The 15,519-nt window shown below is 52.6% G+C and overlaps 6 protein-coding genes across 6 annotated transcripts; all 6 read left to right on the top strand.

Moving 5' to 3' along the window:
- Positions 1-1,247: 1,247 nt before the first annotated feature.
- Positions 1,248-3,501, top strand: BO94DRAFT_504733 (Zn(II)2Cys6 transcription factor; the record flags this gene model as incomplete). The annotated part of the gene is made up of 6 exons (XM_025609518.1): positions 1,248-1,884; positions 1,931-2,187; positions 2,235-2,466; positions 2,513-3,292; positions 3,343-3,416; positions 3,461-3,501. The coding sequence occupies exons 1-6, from the start codon at positions 1,307-1,309 to the stop codon at positions 3,499-3,501; spliced, it is 1,962 nt and encodes a 653-aa protein (XP_025461465.1). The 5' UTR covers positions 1,248-1,306.
- A 143-nt stretch (positions 3,502-3,644) lies between these two features.
- Positions 3,645-4,616, top strand: BO94DRAFT_338682 (UbiX family flavin prenyltransferase). Its single transcript, XM_025607017.1, has one exon. It carries the CDS (start codon positions 3,787-3,789, stop codon positions 4,468-4,470), a length of 684 nt encoding a protein of 227 aa, XP_025461464.1. The 5' UTR covers positions 3,645-3,786; the 3' UTR covers positions 4,471-4,616.
- A 1,144-nt stretch (positions 4,617-5,760) lies between these two features.
- Positions 5,761-7,096, top strand: BO94DRAFT_540806 (alpha/beta-hydrolase). Its single transcript, XM_025612993.1, has one exon. The coding sequence runs from the start codon at positions 5,821-5,823 to the stop codon at positions 7,024-7,026; it is 1,206 nt and encodes a 401-aa protein (XP_025461463.1). The 5' UTR covers positions 5,761-5,820; the 3' UTR covers positions 7,027-7,096.
- Positions 7,097-7,412: 316 nt separating this feature from the next.
- BO94DRAFT_540805 (putative glucan 1,4-alpha-glucosidase) lies at positions 7,413-9,923 on the top strand. Its single transcript, XM_025612992.1, has 5 exons — positions 7,413-7,795; positions 7,841-8,124; positions 8,169-8,265; positions 8,315-8,952; positions 8,998-9,923. The coding sequence occupies exons 1-5, from the start codon at positions 7,582-7,584 to the stop codon at positions 9,670-9,672; spliced, it is 1,908 nt and encodes a 635-aa protein (XP_025461462.1). The 5' UTR covers positions 7,413-7,581; the 3' UTR covers positions 9,673-9,923.
- Positions 9,924-10,236: 313 nt separating this feature from the next.
- BO94DRAFT_529116 (sulfatase family protein) lies at positions 10,237-12,356 on the top strand. The gene is made up of 5 exons (XM_025610449.1): positions 10,237-10,708; positions 10,766-11,241; positions 11,295-11,787; positions 11,832-11,953; positions 11,996-12,356. Exons 1-5 carry the CDS (start codon positions 10,402-10,404, stop codon positions 12,329-12,331), a joined length of 1,734 nt encoding a protein of 577 aa, XP_025461461.1. The 5' UTR covers positions 10,237-10,401; the 3' UTR covers positions 12,332-12,356.
- Positions 12,357-12,826: 470 nt separating this feature from the next.
- On the top strand, positions 12,827-14,747 carry BO94DRAFT_529114 (vitamin H transporter; the record flags this gene model as incomplete). The annotated part of the gene is made up of 7 exons (XM_025610448.1): positions 12,827-13,064; positions 13,137-13,477; positions 13,528-13,698; positions 13,751-14,147; positions 14,199-14,351; positions 14,414-14,479; positions 14,552-14,747. The coding sequence occupies exons 1-7, from the start codon at positions 12,919-12,921 to the stop codon at positions 14,745-14,747; spliced, it is 1,470 nt and encodes a 489-aa protein (XP_025461460.1). The 5' UTR covers positions 12,827-12,918.
- Between the last annotated feature and the right edge of the window lie 772 nt (positions 14,748-15,519).

Here is a 15,519-nt window from a genome sequence, read left to right as displayed (position 1 = left end):
TTCAGCTTTACTTCACTGTAGATTACGGATCACGTGGTTTGTCAGTACAGGTCCTTCCACTGTCACATGGGAATCGCCTGGGTAAATGCTTTGTGTTGTGACATTTTCTGTCAGAGTTGCATTTGGTCAGTGATTGCCATTCCATACTGGCATCATTTGTTTGCCTTGGATAGTAACATTATCTTGGGCAACTAATTAAAGGGTTTCCACATTTTGAAACCCAATAACACGCTAGTTCAAACAATATGCACTAGAGCAAGTCTGACCTAGCGTCAAATGCCGAATGTATGTTTGCAGAATTATTGACTAACTTGGACAGGAATGGTGCTCGGACATTCTGAAGTTGCCGCAGCTATAAGCAGTAGGTCGGCATGGTCAACACTAGGCATGGATGGGTCTCTGGCTTTATTCATCCTTCACCAGTCGCTGTTCGGCATTCGGCCTCGGGGGTTCGGCCGACAGACTGAGTTATAAGATCATCGGAAGAACGGCATGACTTGACCACATCACATCCCCTAATCCAACCCAACTGAGATGGTTTGCTAAATATAAACTCTTTTCCTTCGATGGCACTATTAGCACATCCCAAAACCAGGATTCCCGTCCAACCCCTCGGAACCAGCAGGATGAGGAATCGAATTACCCGTACGATCGGCCCATTCATCTTTTCGCGGCTTTCTCGAATACCGTGTATTTCAGGGTCCACGATCATTTTCTTGACATCGATAACCCCGTCAAATTCGATCTTGGAGCGCTGATCATTGCCCCTCAAGTATGGGCCAATAGGACACCATCGGTTGCCTAGATTCCATCCCCGCACACCGCGTCCAAGGTGAACCGGATCTCAAGCGAAAAAAACCGGTCCAGATGTTTCAGCGTCAGGTCACGGTGGTGTTCGAACGGTAATCGGTATATAACAATAGAGATCTCTACTAGAGAACTACTAGAGTAGTTCGTTCTTCCCAATTTGGATGGTCTTGTGGAAACTCGATCTACCCTTGACATAATATATAGTGGAACTTCTCTTCATTCCCCGGGCAATTCAAAAGCTTCACAGTACCATTTAGCTTCTCCAAGCAAATACCCAGCATCTTCGAACAGCTAAATCTTCTAAAGCTCCATCCCCCTATTTGACCCCAGTTGGGGTTGAAGCTGGATTCCCCACCGTTGCTGACTCATCTCGGAACCGAGAAGCCGATCAGATCCGCGGCGGAACGCAGCCATCACCGCGACTGACATCTCCTTCCCAAGGGTCCAAGCGGAGTATGAGCTTATCGGACTAAGAATCCACCGGCAGTAGATACTGATGGCTGCTCCTATTGACCGTCAAGAGATCGATCGCGTGCTGCGGTTGAAACGCAACCAGCGCGAGGCTCGGGCGTGTTATCCTTGTCGCCAGCGCAAGGTCAAATGTGATAACACGGTGCCGTGTCGAACTTGTCGTCGGCGCGGCCATCCTCAAATCTGTGTATATGATCAAGATCTGTCTGGTTCCAAGCCGGCCCGTAATGCGGGCCAGCAGCGTCGCTCCACGGCTCCTCATGATTTGACTCGAACCCCGGAGGGACCCGATCTCGAGCCTCAGATCCAGCCTTCCGTTCGCAGTCAGTCCGAGACCCAGTCGCAGCCGAGACAGTACTATGCACCCCGGATTCCCTCATCGGATGGTCCTGATAATGACCTTGTCTATTCGGGCGATAACTCGGTGGTGTCCATCCTCCGCCATCAAACTCAAGACACCAATGGCTCCATGGCCCGTGAAGTGGGCTCTGTTCTGGGACTGCAAAACACCTACGGTAGTTACCCATTCATGGAGTTCAGGACACCTCAAGATCGATGGAAAGAACTTGTACGGATTCTCCCGCAGCGAGCGGAACTGTTAAAGTAAGCATATTCTGCGCTGTTCGTGGACCCTCTAACATAGTGTCAGGTTTTTTCATTTCTATCGTATATCGGCATACCCCTTTAATCCTATAATCATAGATATTGAACGATTTGAGCAGGACGTCTGTTCGTACCTCAATTCCCTCGCAGCAGGGGAGTTGCAGGACACTGCACAAATCTCCGAACGCTGGGCCACCGATCGGTCTGTCGGACTCATCAGTCTGCTACTTGCGACATTGGCTTCGGGTGCACATTATTCTGATCTAGATTACATCCAAAGATCTGAACTATGTCAGGATTTCGGTATGTTATCGGGTATCACTCGTGATCATTGCACTCACAACAAGAAGCCAGGCGATCTTTCCAAGCCCTTCGGCTGGCCAACTTCCTTTTCCGTCCGACCATGGACATCATCCAAGCACTTCTCATTGTGGGAAATACGCTACAGAATAGTGGGCAGTCGGATGCAGCATGGGCATTGTTAGGAACGACGGTCCGTCTTGCGCAGACACTGGGTCTTCACACCGAGAAGAGTGTCGCACACCTGCCAGATCATTTGAAGAGCAAAGCACGGCGTTTATGGTGGGCACTGAGTCATATGCGATAGACACAAGCTAACATGGTATAGGTTCACTGTCGTCTGGCAAGACTGCCTGCTCTGCCTATGCTACGACCGCCCTAGAGTTGTCTCTATAACCGGGTGGGCTCCAGATTATTCCATCCTTTCGAGAAGCGACTTGTCTTATACGGAAGCCATGTATTTTCTATGTCGCATAGCACTGGGGATGATTACAACCGACGGCCTTGAGATACAGCAAAGTGCGCAGCAGTTGGATATTTTGACCACCATTGACAGTCTGTATCAGCACACGCAGCCACATCTGCGAGACCGCCAGGATTGCAAAACACTGCACCACAACTTAGAGCATATGGCGTTGAAAATGCACGTGTCTCTAGCCATATCTGTGTTGACTCGACCGGCACTGAAACGCACTGCAGTACGAGATTCGTCGTATGACATCTTACGGACACGCGCCAAGATGAGCCTGATCGACGCGTCTAGAGCCTTTTTAGACTTCCAGGCATTGAGTGTGGTTCCTCTTCGGAGCTGGTCAATGGTCCACACCGTCCTTAGCTCCACTCTGCTCCTCTGTATCTGGGAGGAGACCCGGAATGATGCTGAATGCCGTGATTTGCAGCAGAAAGTAATCGAGGTCTTTTCTGCAGCAGGCTCGGGCACAGTGGAGAATTCGACATCGGAGAACAGACAATGGTTATCAGAACGGCACATACGGGCGTTGATTACCCTGCGCAACGCGGTGCGGACGGCGGTTGACCGAGAAAAGGAGGACGGAAATGTCGGGACAGAACGCGTGGAGCAGCTCGAGTCATTTGTGCCGGCGTACGGGTATGCACCCACTTTGTTGTGTGGAGCTGTGGTGGATGCTGATCTCGCAGAATGCCTAACGGGTTCCCGGATGATTTTGGCCAGGACTTTTCGCCTACAACATACCTTGATTCGATTATGAACGGTATGCCGAGTTCCGACACTGTTTGCCCGAGCTAATAAAGACAGTGCCGCTGTTTGACCTCTCCAAGGAGTTGGACTTTCTCTGAGCGAGTCATGACGTAACTCGGACCCTCGGGTTCGGGGTCTCGGGGCTACCCGAGATTCCGGGTGAAGCTGGATGGCCCAGACAATGAATGACCCAAAGAAAAGCTTGCAGCTCGGAGAATAATCACCTTAATTGCATCTAGAGCTAACGGTTGCCACTGATCTCTATATATACGTGACAGCCATCCCCGACAGTTGCAGGACAGTGCATTCACACCCACACAAACCAAACCACCACAAACAATCCTACAGTATACGAATTTCCGATCCCAGCACCACCAACACAAATGTTTAATTCACTCCTCTCCGGTACCGCTACACCCAACTCCGGTCGCGCATCCCCTCTCGCCAGTGAAATGACCAACGAACATGATCAAGTGGCTGTTGCCCGACCCGCGCCCCGCCGACGTCGCATTGTGGTGGCCATGACGGGCGCCACGGGCGCCTTGCTCGGAATCAAAGTCCTGATCGCGCTGCGTCGTTTAAACGTGGAGACCCATCTGGTGCTAAGCAAATGGGCGGAGGCCACGATCAAGTACGAGACCGACTACCATCCTTCCAACGTGCGGGCGCTGGCCGACCACGTGCACAACATCAACGACATGGCTGCCCCGGTGTCGAGCGGCTCCTTCCGTGCCGACGGGATGATTGTGGTACCTTGCAGCATGAAAACCCTGGCGGCTATCCATTCCGGCTTTTGCGACGATCTGATCTCCCGGACGGCGGATGTGATGCTCAAGGAGCGCCGGCGGTTGGTCCTGGTGGCGCGCGAGACGCCCTTGAGCGAGATTCACCTTCGAAACATGCTGGAGGTTACACGCGCTGGCGCCGTCATCTTTCCGCCCGTGCCAGCATTCTACATCAAGGCCGCGGGGATCGAAGAGCTCATCGATCAGAGCGTCGGGCGCATGTTGGATTTATTTGATCTCGACACGGGGGATTTTGAACGATGGAATGGATGGGAAAAATAAATGGGATGGTAGGAGACTGATTTTGGGCGGGGAAGCATGTAAAATTAAGGGGCGTTGACCTGATTTTGGGACTGGAGTTATTCTTAGCCTGGCTGTACCATCAATCATCAATCATAATAATGTTTTGGACTATAATTTGGGCGTGGTTCGGTAGCCGACGATCGCCGGCCCACGACCCGGACGGGCATCTGATTCCGTGCATCGTTTCTTGGGTCGGATTCTCACTCCGCTTCTCTTCAACATTCCTCACGGCTGCACCCGGCATCGTGGCTTGCACCACCACCACACGTGCGAAGGGAAGTATTGGATGCTGCGGGTGCAACCCCGAGTCGACAACCAATGTGCCACGGTCGAGGCTCCTTTCCCCGCAGGGCAGGACGTGTGCAGTTCCGAACTGCGGGGAAGAGGTCTTGGATCATCCTGATGCAGCTCGGACGACCAACAGAATGCTAGCATGGCTGTCCGAAAACGCACTTGCTGATCGACTGATAGGGGACCCTCTGTTCCAACCTCGGTTTGCGCATGAAAATAGGTTCTCGTGTTTCTGGACCACCCGGTTGGCGCGATATCCTCCGAAACGATGCTGCCTTGCCCCTGATGGGAAGTCTCCTGACCAACATGGACTATGCTGGTTGGCAGCAGCAGTCGGGGTTTGTCTTTGCGCTCAAAATCCAGCATGCTCTATATGCTCAACAGCCGAGGACGCACATGGCGATGTTGAAATCCATGGAACTGGGGATGCCGGCCTCAGGACCGTGCACAAAGTAGTCCTGGTGGATTCGACAACTGAAACGAAGGTGCAAAGATGCAGCTGTATATATAGCTCTTTGGCCCCATTCGAGTGTTGTGATCCATCAAGGTACTGATCCAGGCACCATGAAGGCCCTTCTTTGGCTCTCCCTTTCCCTCGGTGTGCTGGCCTCCCCGACTAAGCGGGATGCAGCACCCACCGTCACCATCGCCAATCCAGCTGCCACGATCATTGGCAAGGCCGGCGATGTTGAGACCTTTAACAACATCCCCTTTGCACAGGCGCCCACGGGCTCCCTGCGTCTGAAACCTCCGCAACCCCTGGAGACAGCCCTCGGCACTGTTCAAGCAACCGGCGCCTCCCAGTCCTGTCCGCAGATGTACTTTACCACGGATGACGACTCATTTCCGACCTCCATCATAGGCCTGCTCGCGGATAACCCTTTGGTCCAGGCCGCCACCAATGCTGGTGAGGACTGTCTGAACATTGACATCCGACGTCCGTCCGGAACCACGGCGGACTCGAAGCTGCCCGTGCTCGTCTGGATCTTTGGCGGAGGCTTTGAACTCGGGTCCAAGGCCATGTATGATGGAACAACGATGGTCACCTCGTCCATCAACTTGAACATGCCGGTCGTGTTCGTCGCGATGAACTATCGCGTGGGGGGGTTCGGATTCCTTCCCGGAAAGGAGATCCTGGAGGATGGTTCCGCGAACCTAGGGCTCCTCGACCAACGCCTTGCCCTGGAGTGGGTTGCTGACAACATCGCGGCCTTTGGGGGAGACCCCGACAAGGTGACTATTTGGGGAGAATCCGCCGGAGCTATCTCGGTCTTTGACCAGATGATCCTGTATGACGGAAACATCACCTACAAGGACAAGCCCCTGTTCCGGGGTGCCATTATGGACTCGGGCAGTGTGGTTCCGGCGGATGCCGTGGATGGGGTGAAGGGACAGGAAGTGTATGATACAGTGGTGTCGACGGCGGGCTGTTCCTCTGCCAACGACACCCTGACCTGTCTGCGCGAGCTAGACTACACCGACTTCCTCAATGCGGCCAACTCCGTGCCAGGCATCATCGGGTACAATTCGGTGGCGTTGTCATATGTTCCCCGTCCGGACGGCACGGCCTTGACGGCGTCACCGGACGTTCTGGGCAAGGCAGGAAAGTACGCGCGGGTGCCGTTTATTGTGGGCGACCAGGAAGACGAGGGGACCTTGTTCGCCCTGTTCCAGTCCAACATCACGACGATCGACGAAGTGGTGGAGTACCTGTCCACCGTTTTCTTCTACGACGCTAGCAAGGAGCAGCTGCAAGAGCTTGTGGCCCTCTACCCTGACACGACGACATATGGATCCCCGTTCCGGACCGGCACGGCCAACAACTGGTATCCACAGTTTAAACGACTGGCAGCTATTCTTGGCGACTTGGTCTTCACAATTACCCGACGGGCCTTCCTGTCGTATGCGGCGGAGATATCCCCGGAGCTCCCGAACTGGTCGTACCTCGCCACGTATGACTATGGCACTCCGATCCTGGGGACCTTCCACGGAAGTGACCTGCTGCAGGTATTCTATGGGATCAAGCCCAACTATGCGGCCAGCTCGTCTCACACGTACTATCTGAGCTTTGTGTATACGTTGGACCCGAATTCCAACCGGGGGGAGTACATGGAATGGCCGCAGTGGAAGGATAATCGGCAGCTGATGAATTTCGGGGCAAACAACGCCAGCCTGCTCACGGATGATTTCCGGAATGGGACGTATGAATTCATCCTGCAGAATACAGCGGCGTTCCATATTTGAGATGCGATTGGTGGGGGGATCCGGAGGGTCGAGTCTTCGTGTTGTGCCTCGGCAATATATATACGCCCTGGAAGCGATCCAGGTACCTTAATATGTCATATACTAGACCAGCCTGGCTGGCAACCAATCATTCGTCCATGCACGACCAGGGACGGGGAATCCCCGGACTGAGTAAAATTGCAGACGGTGTAAGCGAGCCGGCAATTGGCCGTGTGGGAAGAGAACTGCAGCGATGGTCAGCAATGGCAGCAACAGCAGCACATCGGTGGAGGCGACGTAATTTCCCCCGGGCCGGCCCGACACGGCGATAGGCTGGCCAGCAACGCCACCGGAGATTCATCGCCTGGTTCCTGCCGCTTCACAAGCTGAGTGGCAACATTCCTGCAGCTCTTCAGGCTAGCTGCTAAGCGATGTTGCATTGCAATAGCTGCAGGTGTTGCAGGTGCTGCATGTGCTTTCCCCTCACGCGGCGAGTGGTTATAAATTGAGGGTTGGTCGGTTTTCAAGGCTCACTCATCCCGCAAGTGACTCGTCTTGACTCCGACAACCATCACCATGTCGCTTCGATCTCTTCTCACCGTGAGCGGCCTCGTTTGTTCGGGCCTGGCCGGTGTTCTGCCCAAGCGGGCGACTCTAGATTCCTGGCTTAGCAGCGAAGCGACCGTGGCGCGTACCGCCATCCTGAATAACATCGGGGCGGACGGCGCGTGGGTTTCGGGCGCGGACTCGGGCATTGTCGTCGCCAGTCCCAGCACGGATAACCCAGACTGTAGGTTTCCGCGATGGCAGGATGGAATCAATGCTGACGTTTTAGACTTTTACACCTGGACCCGTGACTCTGGCCTTGTCATCAAGACCTTAGTCGATCTCTTCAGAAATGGAGACTCCGCCCTTCTCTCCACCATCGAGCACTACATTTCGTCGCAGGCAATCGTCCAAGGCATTAGCAACCCCTCTGGAGACCTCTCGTCGGGTGGATTGGGAGAACCCAAGTTCAATGTCGACGAGACGGCCTTCACGGGGTCTTGGGGACGGCCTCAGCGGGATGGCCCGGCTTTGCGAGCCACCGCGATGATCGACTTTGGCCAGTGGTTGATTGTATGCCCCCTTGCATGTGATGTGTGGCCAAGCTGACCGGTTAGGAAAATGGCTACACCAGTGTCGCGACCGATATTGTTTGGCCCCTGGTTCGGAACGATCTGTCGTATGTGGCGCAATACTGGAACCAGACGGGATATGGTGGGTGCAGGAAATACTCTGGACGAAGACGGGCTAACAGCGGTCGCAGATCTCTGGGAGGAAGTGAATGGTTCGTCTTTTTTTACCATCGCTGTGCAGCACCGCGCCCTGGTGGAAGGTAGCAGTTTCGCGGCCAGCGTCGGCTCGTCCTGCTCGTGGTGCGATTCACAGGCCCCTGAGATCCTCTGTTATCTGCAGTCTTTCTGGACGGGCGAATACATCTTGGCCAACTTTGATAGCAGTCGTTCTGGCAAGGATGCGAACACCCTCCTGGGAAGCATCCACACCTTTGACCCTGAGGCTGCATGTGATGACACGACCTTCCAGCCGTGTTCGCCGCGTGCGCTTGCCAACCACAAGGAGGTGGTCGACTCGTTCCGGTCGATCTACACCATCAACGATGGCTACACTACCAGCGAGGCCGTGGCGGTTGGTCGGTACCCCGAGGATTCGTACTACAACGGTAACCCCTGGTTCTTGTGCACACTGGCCGCGGCGGAGCAGCTGTACGACGCGCTCTACCAATGGAACAAGCAGGGGTCTCTGGAGGTGACCGACGTGTCGCTGGACTTTTTCCAGGCGCTGTACAGTGATGCCGCAACGGGCACGTATTCCTCATCCAGCGCCACCTACAGCAGCATTGTGGATGCCGTCAAGACTTTTGCGGATGGCTTTGTTTCTATTGTCGTAAGTCTGCAACTGGTATATTATTGATGCATGCTAATCGACCAGGAATCCCATGCGGCCTCCAACGGCTCCTTGTCCGAGCAGTTCGGCAAGTCGGATGGCCTGGAACTCTCTGCCCGCGACTTGACCTGGTCGTATGCTGCTCTGCTGACTGCCAACAACCGCCGTAACTCCGTTGTGCCGGCTTCCTGGGGTGAGACCTCTGCCAGCAGCGTGATCGGCACCTGTGCGGCTACGTCTGCCTCTGGCACCTACAGCAGTGTGACTGTCACCTCGTGGCCGACGATCGTGGCTAGTGGTACCACGTCTGCGACGACTGCCACGGGCACAGGCAGTGCGAAATCTACCACGAGCAGCAAGACCACCACCACTGCAAGCAAGACGACGACCTCTTGCAGCACTCCTACTGCCGTGGCAGTGACCTTTGATCTGACCGAGACCACCACCTACGGGGAGAATATCTACCTGAGCGGGTCGATCTCGCAGCTGGGTGACTGGGATACCAGTGACGCCGTGGCGCTGAGTGCGGACAAGTACACCTCCAGCGACCCGTTGTGGTATGTGACGGTGAGCCTGCCCGCAGGCGAGTCGTTCGAGTACAAGTTCATCAAGGTTGAGTCGGATGGCACAGTGGTATGGGAGAGCGACCCGAACCGGGAATACACTGTCCCTCAAGCGTGCGGCACATCGACTGCGACGGTGACTGATACATGGCGGTGATGGGTACATCGTAGATGAATGTCATTCAGATATATGGTGGTAATTATGGAGGACTGTGCCATATGAGGTCATGTGATATACTGCGACCGAAATATTCGGAATTAACCTCGGATATACAGATATACCGCATTCCTGTTCATGCAAGGTCAATCCCTGTTCCTGACACCGATTCCTTGGAATCCACCCAAAGTAGCACCTTGCTGATAGTCCGCGACACAAATGGCCTGATCTGACCTTGTCTTATCGCAGGATCCATGATCTCATCTTAGAGGCAAGCACGTAATCTGTAGCCGAGGTCCACAGTGGAGCGACCACAATCAATACCGACTCTTTCCCGGGTTCTCCAGGGGTCCATAGCTAAACCTGGAGTATCTCAGCAACCAATGTGGGTGACTTAACTGCCAGAGGGTCTCTTCTAGTTCTCAGTTCTCATAGCCGACCTGCAGGTGGGACGGATAGCACTGACACCGACACAGCCCGGACAGACATAATTGGCTGACCGTGATGCCATCAGCCCCTAAAAGCCGTGATCCACTATCCACGAGGTTCTCATCACCGACTCTTCCTTCTATGAAAACTGAAAGGTGAAGGTTCCGAGAGTGGGGAGGGAGAAGAAAGCTATGGCGTTATCCCGTCCCGTTGCGTCGCCATCACCGCCTTGACAACCACCCAAACCCAGCTTTATCAGTCCAGCGTGCAGAGAAACCACAGAGTGTATTGTCAGCCACCATGATATTCCTGCCTCTGTTGGCTCTGATCGGGGGATGTCAGGCTTTCGCCACGCAGCAGGTGCTGCTCGAAGAGTCAACGGTGTTGAATCGCAAACCGAATTTCCTCTTCATCCTCACCGATGATCAGGATCTCCGCATGAACTCGCCGGCGTATATGCCGCTGACGCAGGCGAAGATTAAGGAAAAGGGAACTGAGTTTCAAAATCATTTTGTTACTACGTCGCTTTGCTGTCCGTCCAGAGTGAGTCTTTGGACTGGTAGACAGGCGCATAATACCAATGTCACGGATGTGAAGCCGCCTTATGGTATTCCTGATTCCCAGTATCGGTATTGGTATCGGTCGCAAAGCTAATATGGTGTAGGGGGATACCCGAAATTCGTCGCCCAAGGATTCAACGACAACTTCCTCCCCGTTTGGCTGCAATCTGTCGGTTATAATACCTTCTACACGGGGAAATTATTCAACGCGCATAGTTTGTCGACGTATAATGCGCCATTTGTGAACGGGTTCAATGGGTCCGACTTCCTGCTCGATCCGTATACTTATTCCTACTGGAACTCGACTTATCAGCGAAACCATGAGCCTCCGCACAGCTACGAGGGGGAATATACTACGGATGTGATGCGGGAAAAGGCCTTGGGGCTGTTGGATGATGCGCTGGATAGCGACGCGCCGTTCTTTTTGACGGTCGCGCCGATCGCGCCGCATACGAATATCGATGTGGAGGGATCGGGGCCGGGCGCGCCGAAGATGACGGAGCCGTTGCCGGCACCGAGACATGCGGGTTTGTTTGCGGATGCGAAGGTGCCGAGAACGGCGAATTTTAATCCTCTGAAGGTGTGTACCCTGGTGGTGGTTGGTGGAGGTGGAGGGGGATGCTGACGATGTAGGATTCGGGGGCTGGGTGGGTGGCTACTCTGGAATTGCAGAATCAGACGGTTGTTGAGTATGAGGACCATCTCTACCGCCAGCGTCTGCGGGCTTTGCAGGCCGTGGATGAAATGGTGGATGCGCTGATCATGCGGCTGGAACGGAGCGGTGAGATTGATAATACTTACATTATCTACAGTGCGGATAATGGGTATCATATTGGTCACCATCGGTTACCGCCGGGGAAGACGACGGGGTATGAAGAGGATATTCGTGTGCCGTTTTACATTCGTGGTCCTGGTGTCCCCGAGGGGAAGACTGTTGACCATGTGACTACGCATATTGATATTGCGCCTACGTTGTTTGAATTGGCTGGGGTGCCCTTGCGAGCGGACTTTGACGGGACTCCGATGCCGGTGTCGGGGAACAAAAAGTCCGAGTCGATCCTGCATGAGCATGTTACGGTGGAATTCTGGGGGCATTCGGTGCTGGAGGGAGAGTACGGGTCTATTGGTAAGTCTTTTTGTCGCTGTTATGGATGAGTACTGACGATGCAGGACCGGGAGGATCGTTTGCTATGCCGAATAACACGTACAAATCGGCGAGGATTCTCTCGGAGGAATACAACCTATACTACTCGGTTTGGTGTGACGGGGACCACGAGTTATACGATCTATCGGTATGTACTCGTCGCATATCGAGGCGAAGCTAATAGTATCAGACGGATCCCTACCAAATGAACAATCTATACCCTAGACTAGGCTCTGTGGAGTTGCTAGGCCGGTCTCTCTCCCGCGTGATCGATCGCGTTGACGCGCTCCTCCTGGTGTTGAAATCATGCCAAGGCAATACTTGCATTCAGCCATGGCGAGTGCTGCATCCTGATGGGTCGGTAGATAGCCTAAGGGATGCGCTGGATCTGAAGTACGATGGATTCTATACCATTCAGCCCAAGGTATCGTATTCGGCCTGTGAGAATGGATATATTATCGCGGCAGAGGGGCCGCAGGTGGGATTGCAGTATCGTGATGGATTGAGCTGGGAGGCGTGGACTTGACGATATAATTAGTTCAGTTATGTACATTATGACCGTTTAGCAATCTTGGCATTCCACCCTAGATTAACCATACCAAGAACATCAGATAAGCCAGATAGCGAGATATCTAATCTAAGAAAGATTAAATAGCGATTACCAAGTAATAAACTTTCCAACTACCATGGTCCCCCCACTCCCATAGGTACCAAACCATTAACCAGTAGACACCTAGATAGATAAACCCCATTAAATGACACCATCGAATCCTTCCGCACGATCCTCCCTATCGCTTAACCCAACACACCACATCACCCCGACTAGTAGACATCTAGCACGCGTGGCCGCCTGACATCAACACCCGCCGCGATTGCGCCATCACGCCTCCATCTCACTTCATAGTGGGTATCCAGACTGTCCCACACACCAAACCCTACCTGATTTTCTCCTCCGTAGCAGACCTGCATATAAAGACATGCCATCCCGCATTCGGAGATTTTATCTCTGTTCATGTGACGTATCTAGGGGTGGATAAGTCAGCAGCCAGATCCCCTTCCCTTTGGTGAAACGACCTCCGACTTCGTGACATATTTGGGGGCATTTTTGGCAGTATGCTACGTACACAGTTCGATCAGGGTGGTGTACCCTCGGAAAAAAATATCCTGGATGAGGTATATACCAACGAAAACGATGATCTTAGTACGGAGGAGATAATCAAGGATTGGGATGATGGGGAGGAGGGGAGGGTTCGGAGGAAGTACGTTTCCATTCCCTTCTCATTCACCTGACCATCCATACTTAGTATGAAACCATGCTAATAAAAATACAGAATCGATATAATCCTAATCCCCATCCTCGCTCTCGCCTTCTTCGGTCTCCAAATCGACCGCGGAAACATCAGCGCCGCACTCACCTCCACCATCACGAAGGATTTACACGTCACCACTAACCAAATAAATATCGGAACGCAGTTACTGTCCGCAGGGATAGTCATTACAGAAATCCCCTCGAATATTATCCTCCAAAGATTAGGTCCGCAGGTATGGCTATCTGCGCAGTTAGTGGCCTGGGGTTTGGTCGGGACGTTCCAGGCGTTTGTTAAATCGTATCCGGCGTATTTGGCCACGAGGTTGTTGTTAGGGTTGTTGGAGGGGGGTTTATTCCTGGTTTGTTTTTCTATCTTATTATATTGGGGGTGGGGGTAGGCTAATGTGATGCAGGTGCGCTTTATTATCTTTCCACGTGGTATAAACGCTCCGAGACGAGTTTTCGGACCACATTGTTCTTCTATGGACAGATGTTTGCGGGGGCGACGTCGAGTTTGATTTCCGCCGGGTTGTTGAAGTTGGATGGGAAGTGTGGGTTGGCGGGGTGGAGGTGGATTTTTCTAGGTATGTTCCGTGCCTTTGGGGGAAAGGGGAGGCATGATACTTACATTTCCAGTCGAGGGCTTAATCACCATATTCGCTGCAATCCTCTTCATCATGTTCATCCCCAAAACCGCCGGTGACGGCAGTCCATTAATCAGCATGGGTCGTTGGAGTTACTTTACTCCTCGCGAGAAACACATCATCCTCGACCGGGTGATCCTCGACGACCCTCTCAAGACAAGAAGACATATTAAAATCACCGGTCGGGATATCTGGAAGACAGTCACTCAGCCCACCACTATCCAACATATGATGATCACCTTGGTTGCCATGTCGGGATTTCAGGGATTGAATACCTATGCGCCTAGCATGATTAAATCGTTTGGATTCAGTGCTGTCAGAGCGAATGCCCTCGCTTCGGTCCCGGTGTATGCGAGTATTGTTTGGACGACTATACTGGCTTATTTCTCGTATGTTCCCTTGTTTGGTGGGATGATTGTATGGTATGCTGACAGGGATAGGGATAAAACCGGTCTCCGTGGCCCGGCTGTTCTCCTTTGCATTACTTGGAATGTCATTTCCTATGCTTGTCTACGGACTAGTCCAACGGATGCATCGAGTTGGCATAAATATGCCGTTATTGCAATAGCTAATGTCGCGTATTGTAGCATGCAGTATGTCCCCCCTTCCCCCCTCCCCTACCCCCCCACCTATAACCCTAAACTAATGAATACAGTGTCCTCAACGTCGGCTGGCTAGCCTACTACTGCAAAACTCCCCAAGAGAGGAGTATTTCCATGGCGTATGCCCCCTTCCCTCGTCCCTTTGACCCCATCCGCACCTTCTTCAACCTAGGCTAACAGAATAAAAATAGATTAATAGTCATGTCCGCAAACCTATCCGGTATTTCTGGCGCACAAATCTTCCGCACCTCCGATGCCCCATTATATATTCATGGTCTCACGGCGATTTGTGCTCTTGCGGCGGCTTCGTGGGTGTTGGCTTTGGTGTTGAATTTGTATTATGTTTTTCTCAGGAAGAGGGGGCAGAGGGGGGGGTGGTGGTGTTAGTCGTGGTGTTTAGGAGGGGGTTATGAATTATGATTAAATAGATTAATTGGATTTCGACTATGAATTCATGTAAGATGATAGCAGTTAATCATGAATAAAATATATTTGCAAAGAAACCTCCACTAGACATGACAAGTAGATGCACTCAAGCGAGAAAAAACACCCCCAGTGCAGTATGAAGCCTGAAAACGCTCAACTAACCCCCGTCCTCTCAAACTTCTCCTTCACCAACTGGTCAAGTTCTACTTGTTCCTCATCACTAAGAAGCAGTATTCTATCTTCCCAATCAGTGTCCCAATTACATTCAGGCCCAAAAATATCTTATCCAGCCTTTCTCTGAAAATGAGATCGAATCCAAAGTGGTGCATGGCCGCATATACAACCCAGAACCGTCCAGTATCCCAACTCTCTTTCATCCGCGTAGACAATCTCTCTGCTTCATCAAGCCTCTCCAGACGTATCCATTCGTCTTCACATCCTCGTAGCGCTTCGAGGAAGCACCCGAGACATTTCTCATAGTCAACAGTCTACCACCTGACCTCACGTTCGAGCTAATACAAACTAAAACTCGGCCCCGGTCTGATTTGCGGGTCTAAACGCTGCGATTACCTCGGCACATCTCTTTGCGGATCTACCAAGTACGATTACATGCATTGAGTTCGGTGGCCATTTGTTTGATCTAATGATGTGATGCACTCTTCACATTACATACTCTCATTGTCTTTTCTTTGTTGTTTCAGATGGGTGGCTTCAACTTCGGCACTGCCACTAG

This window comes from Aspergillus sclerotioniger (assembly GCF_003184525.1).
Source record: "Aspergillus sclerotioniger CBS 115572 chromosome Unknown BO94scaffold_57, whole genome shotgun sequence".
Lineage (NCBI taxonomy): Eukaryota > Fungi > Ascomycota > Eurotiomycetes > Eurotiales > Aspergillaceae > Aspergillus > Aspergillus sclerotioniger.
This window is presented reverse-complemented; position numbering and strand designations above follow the sequence as displayed.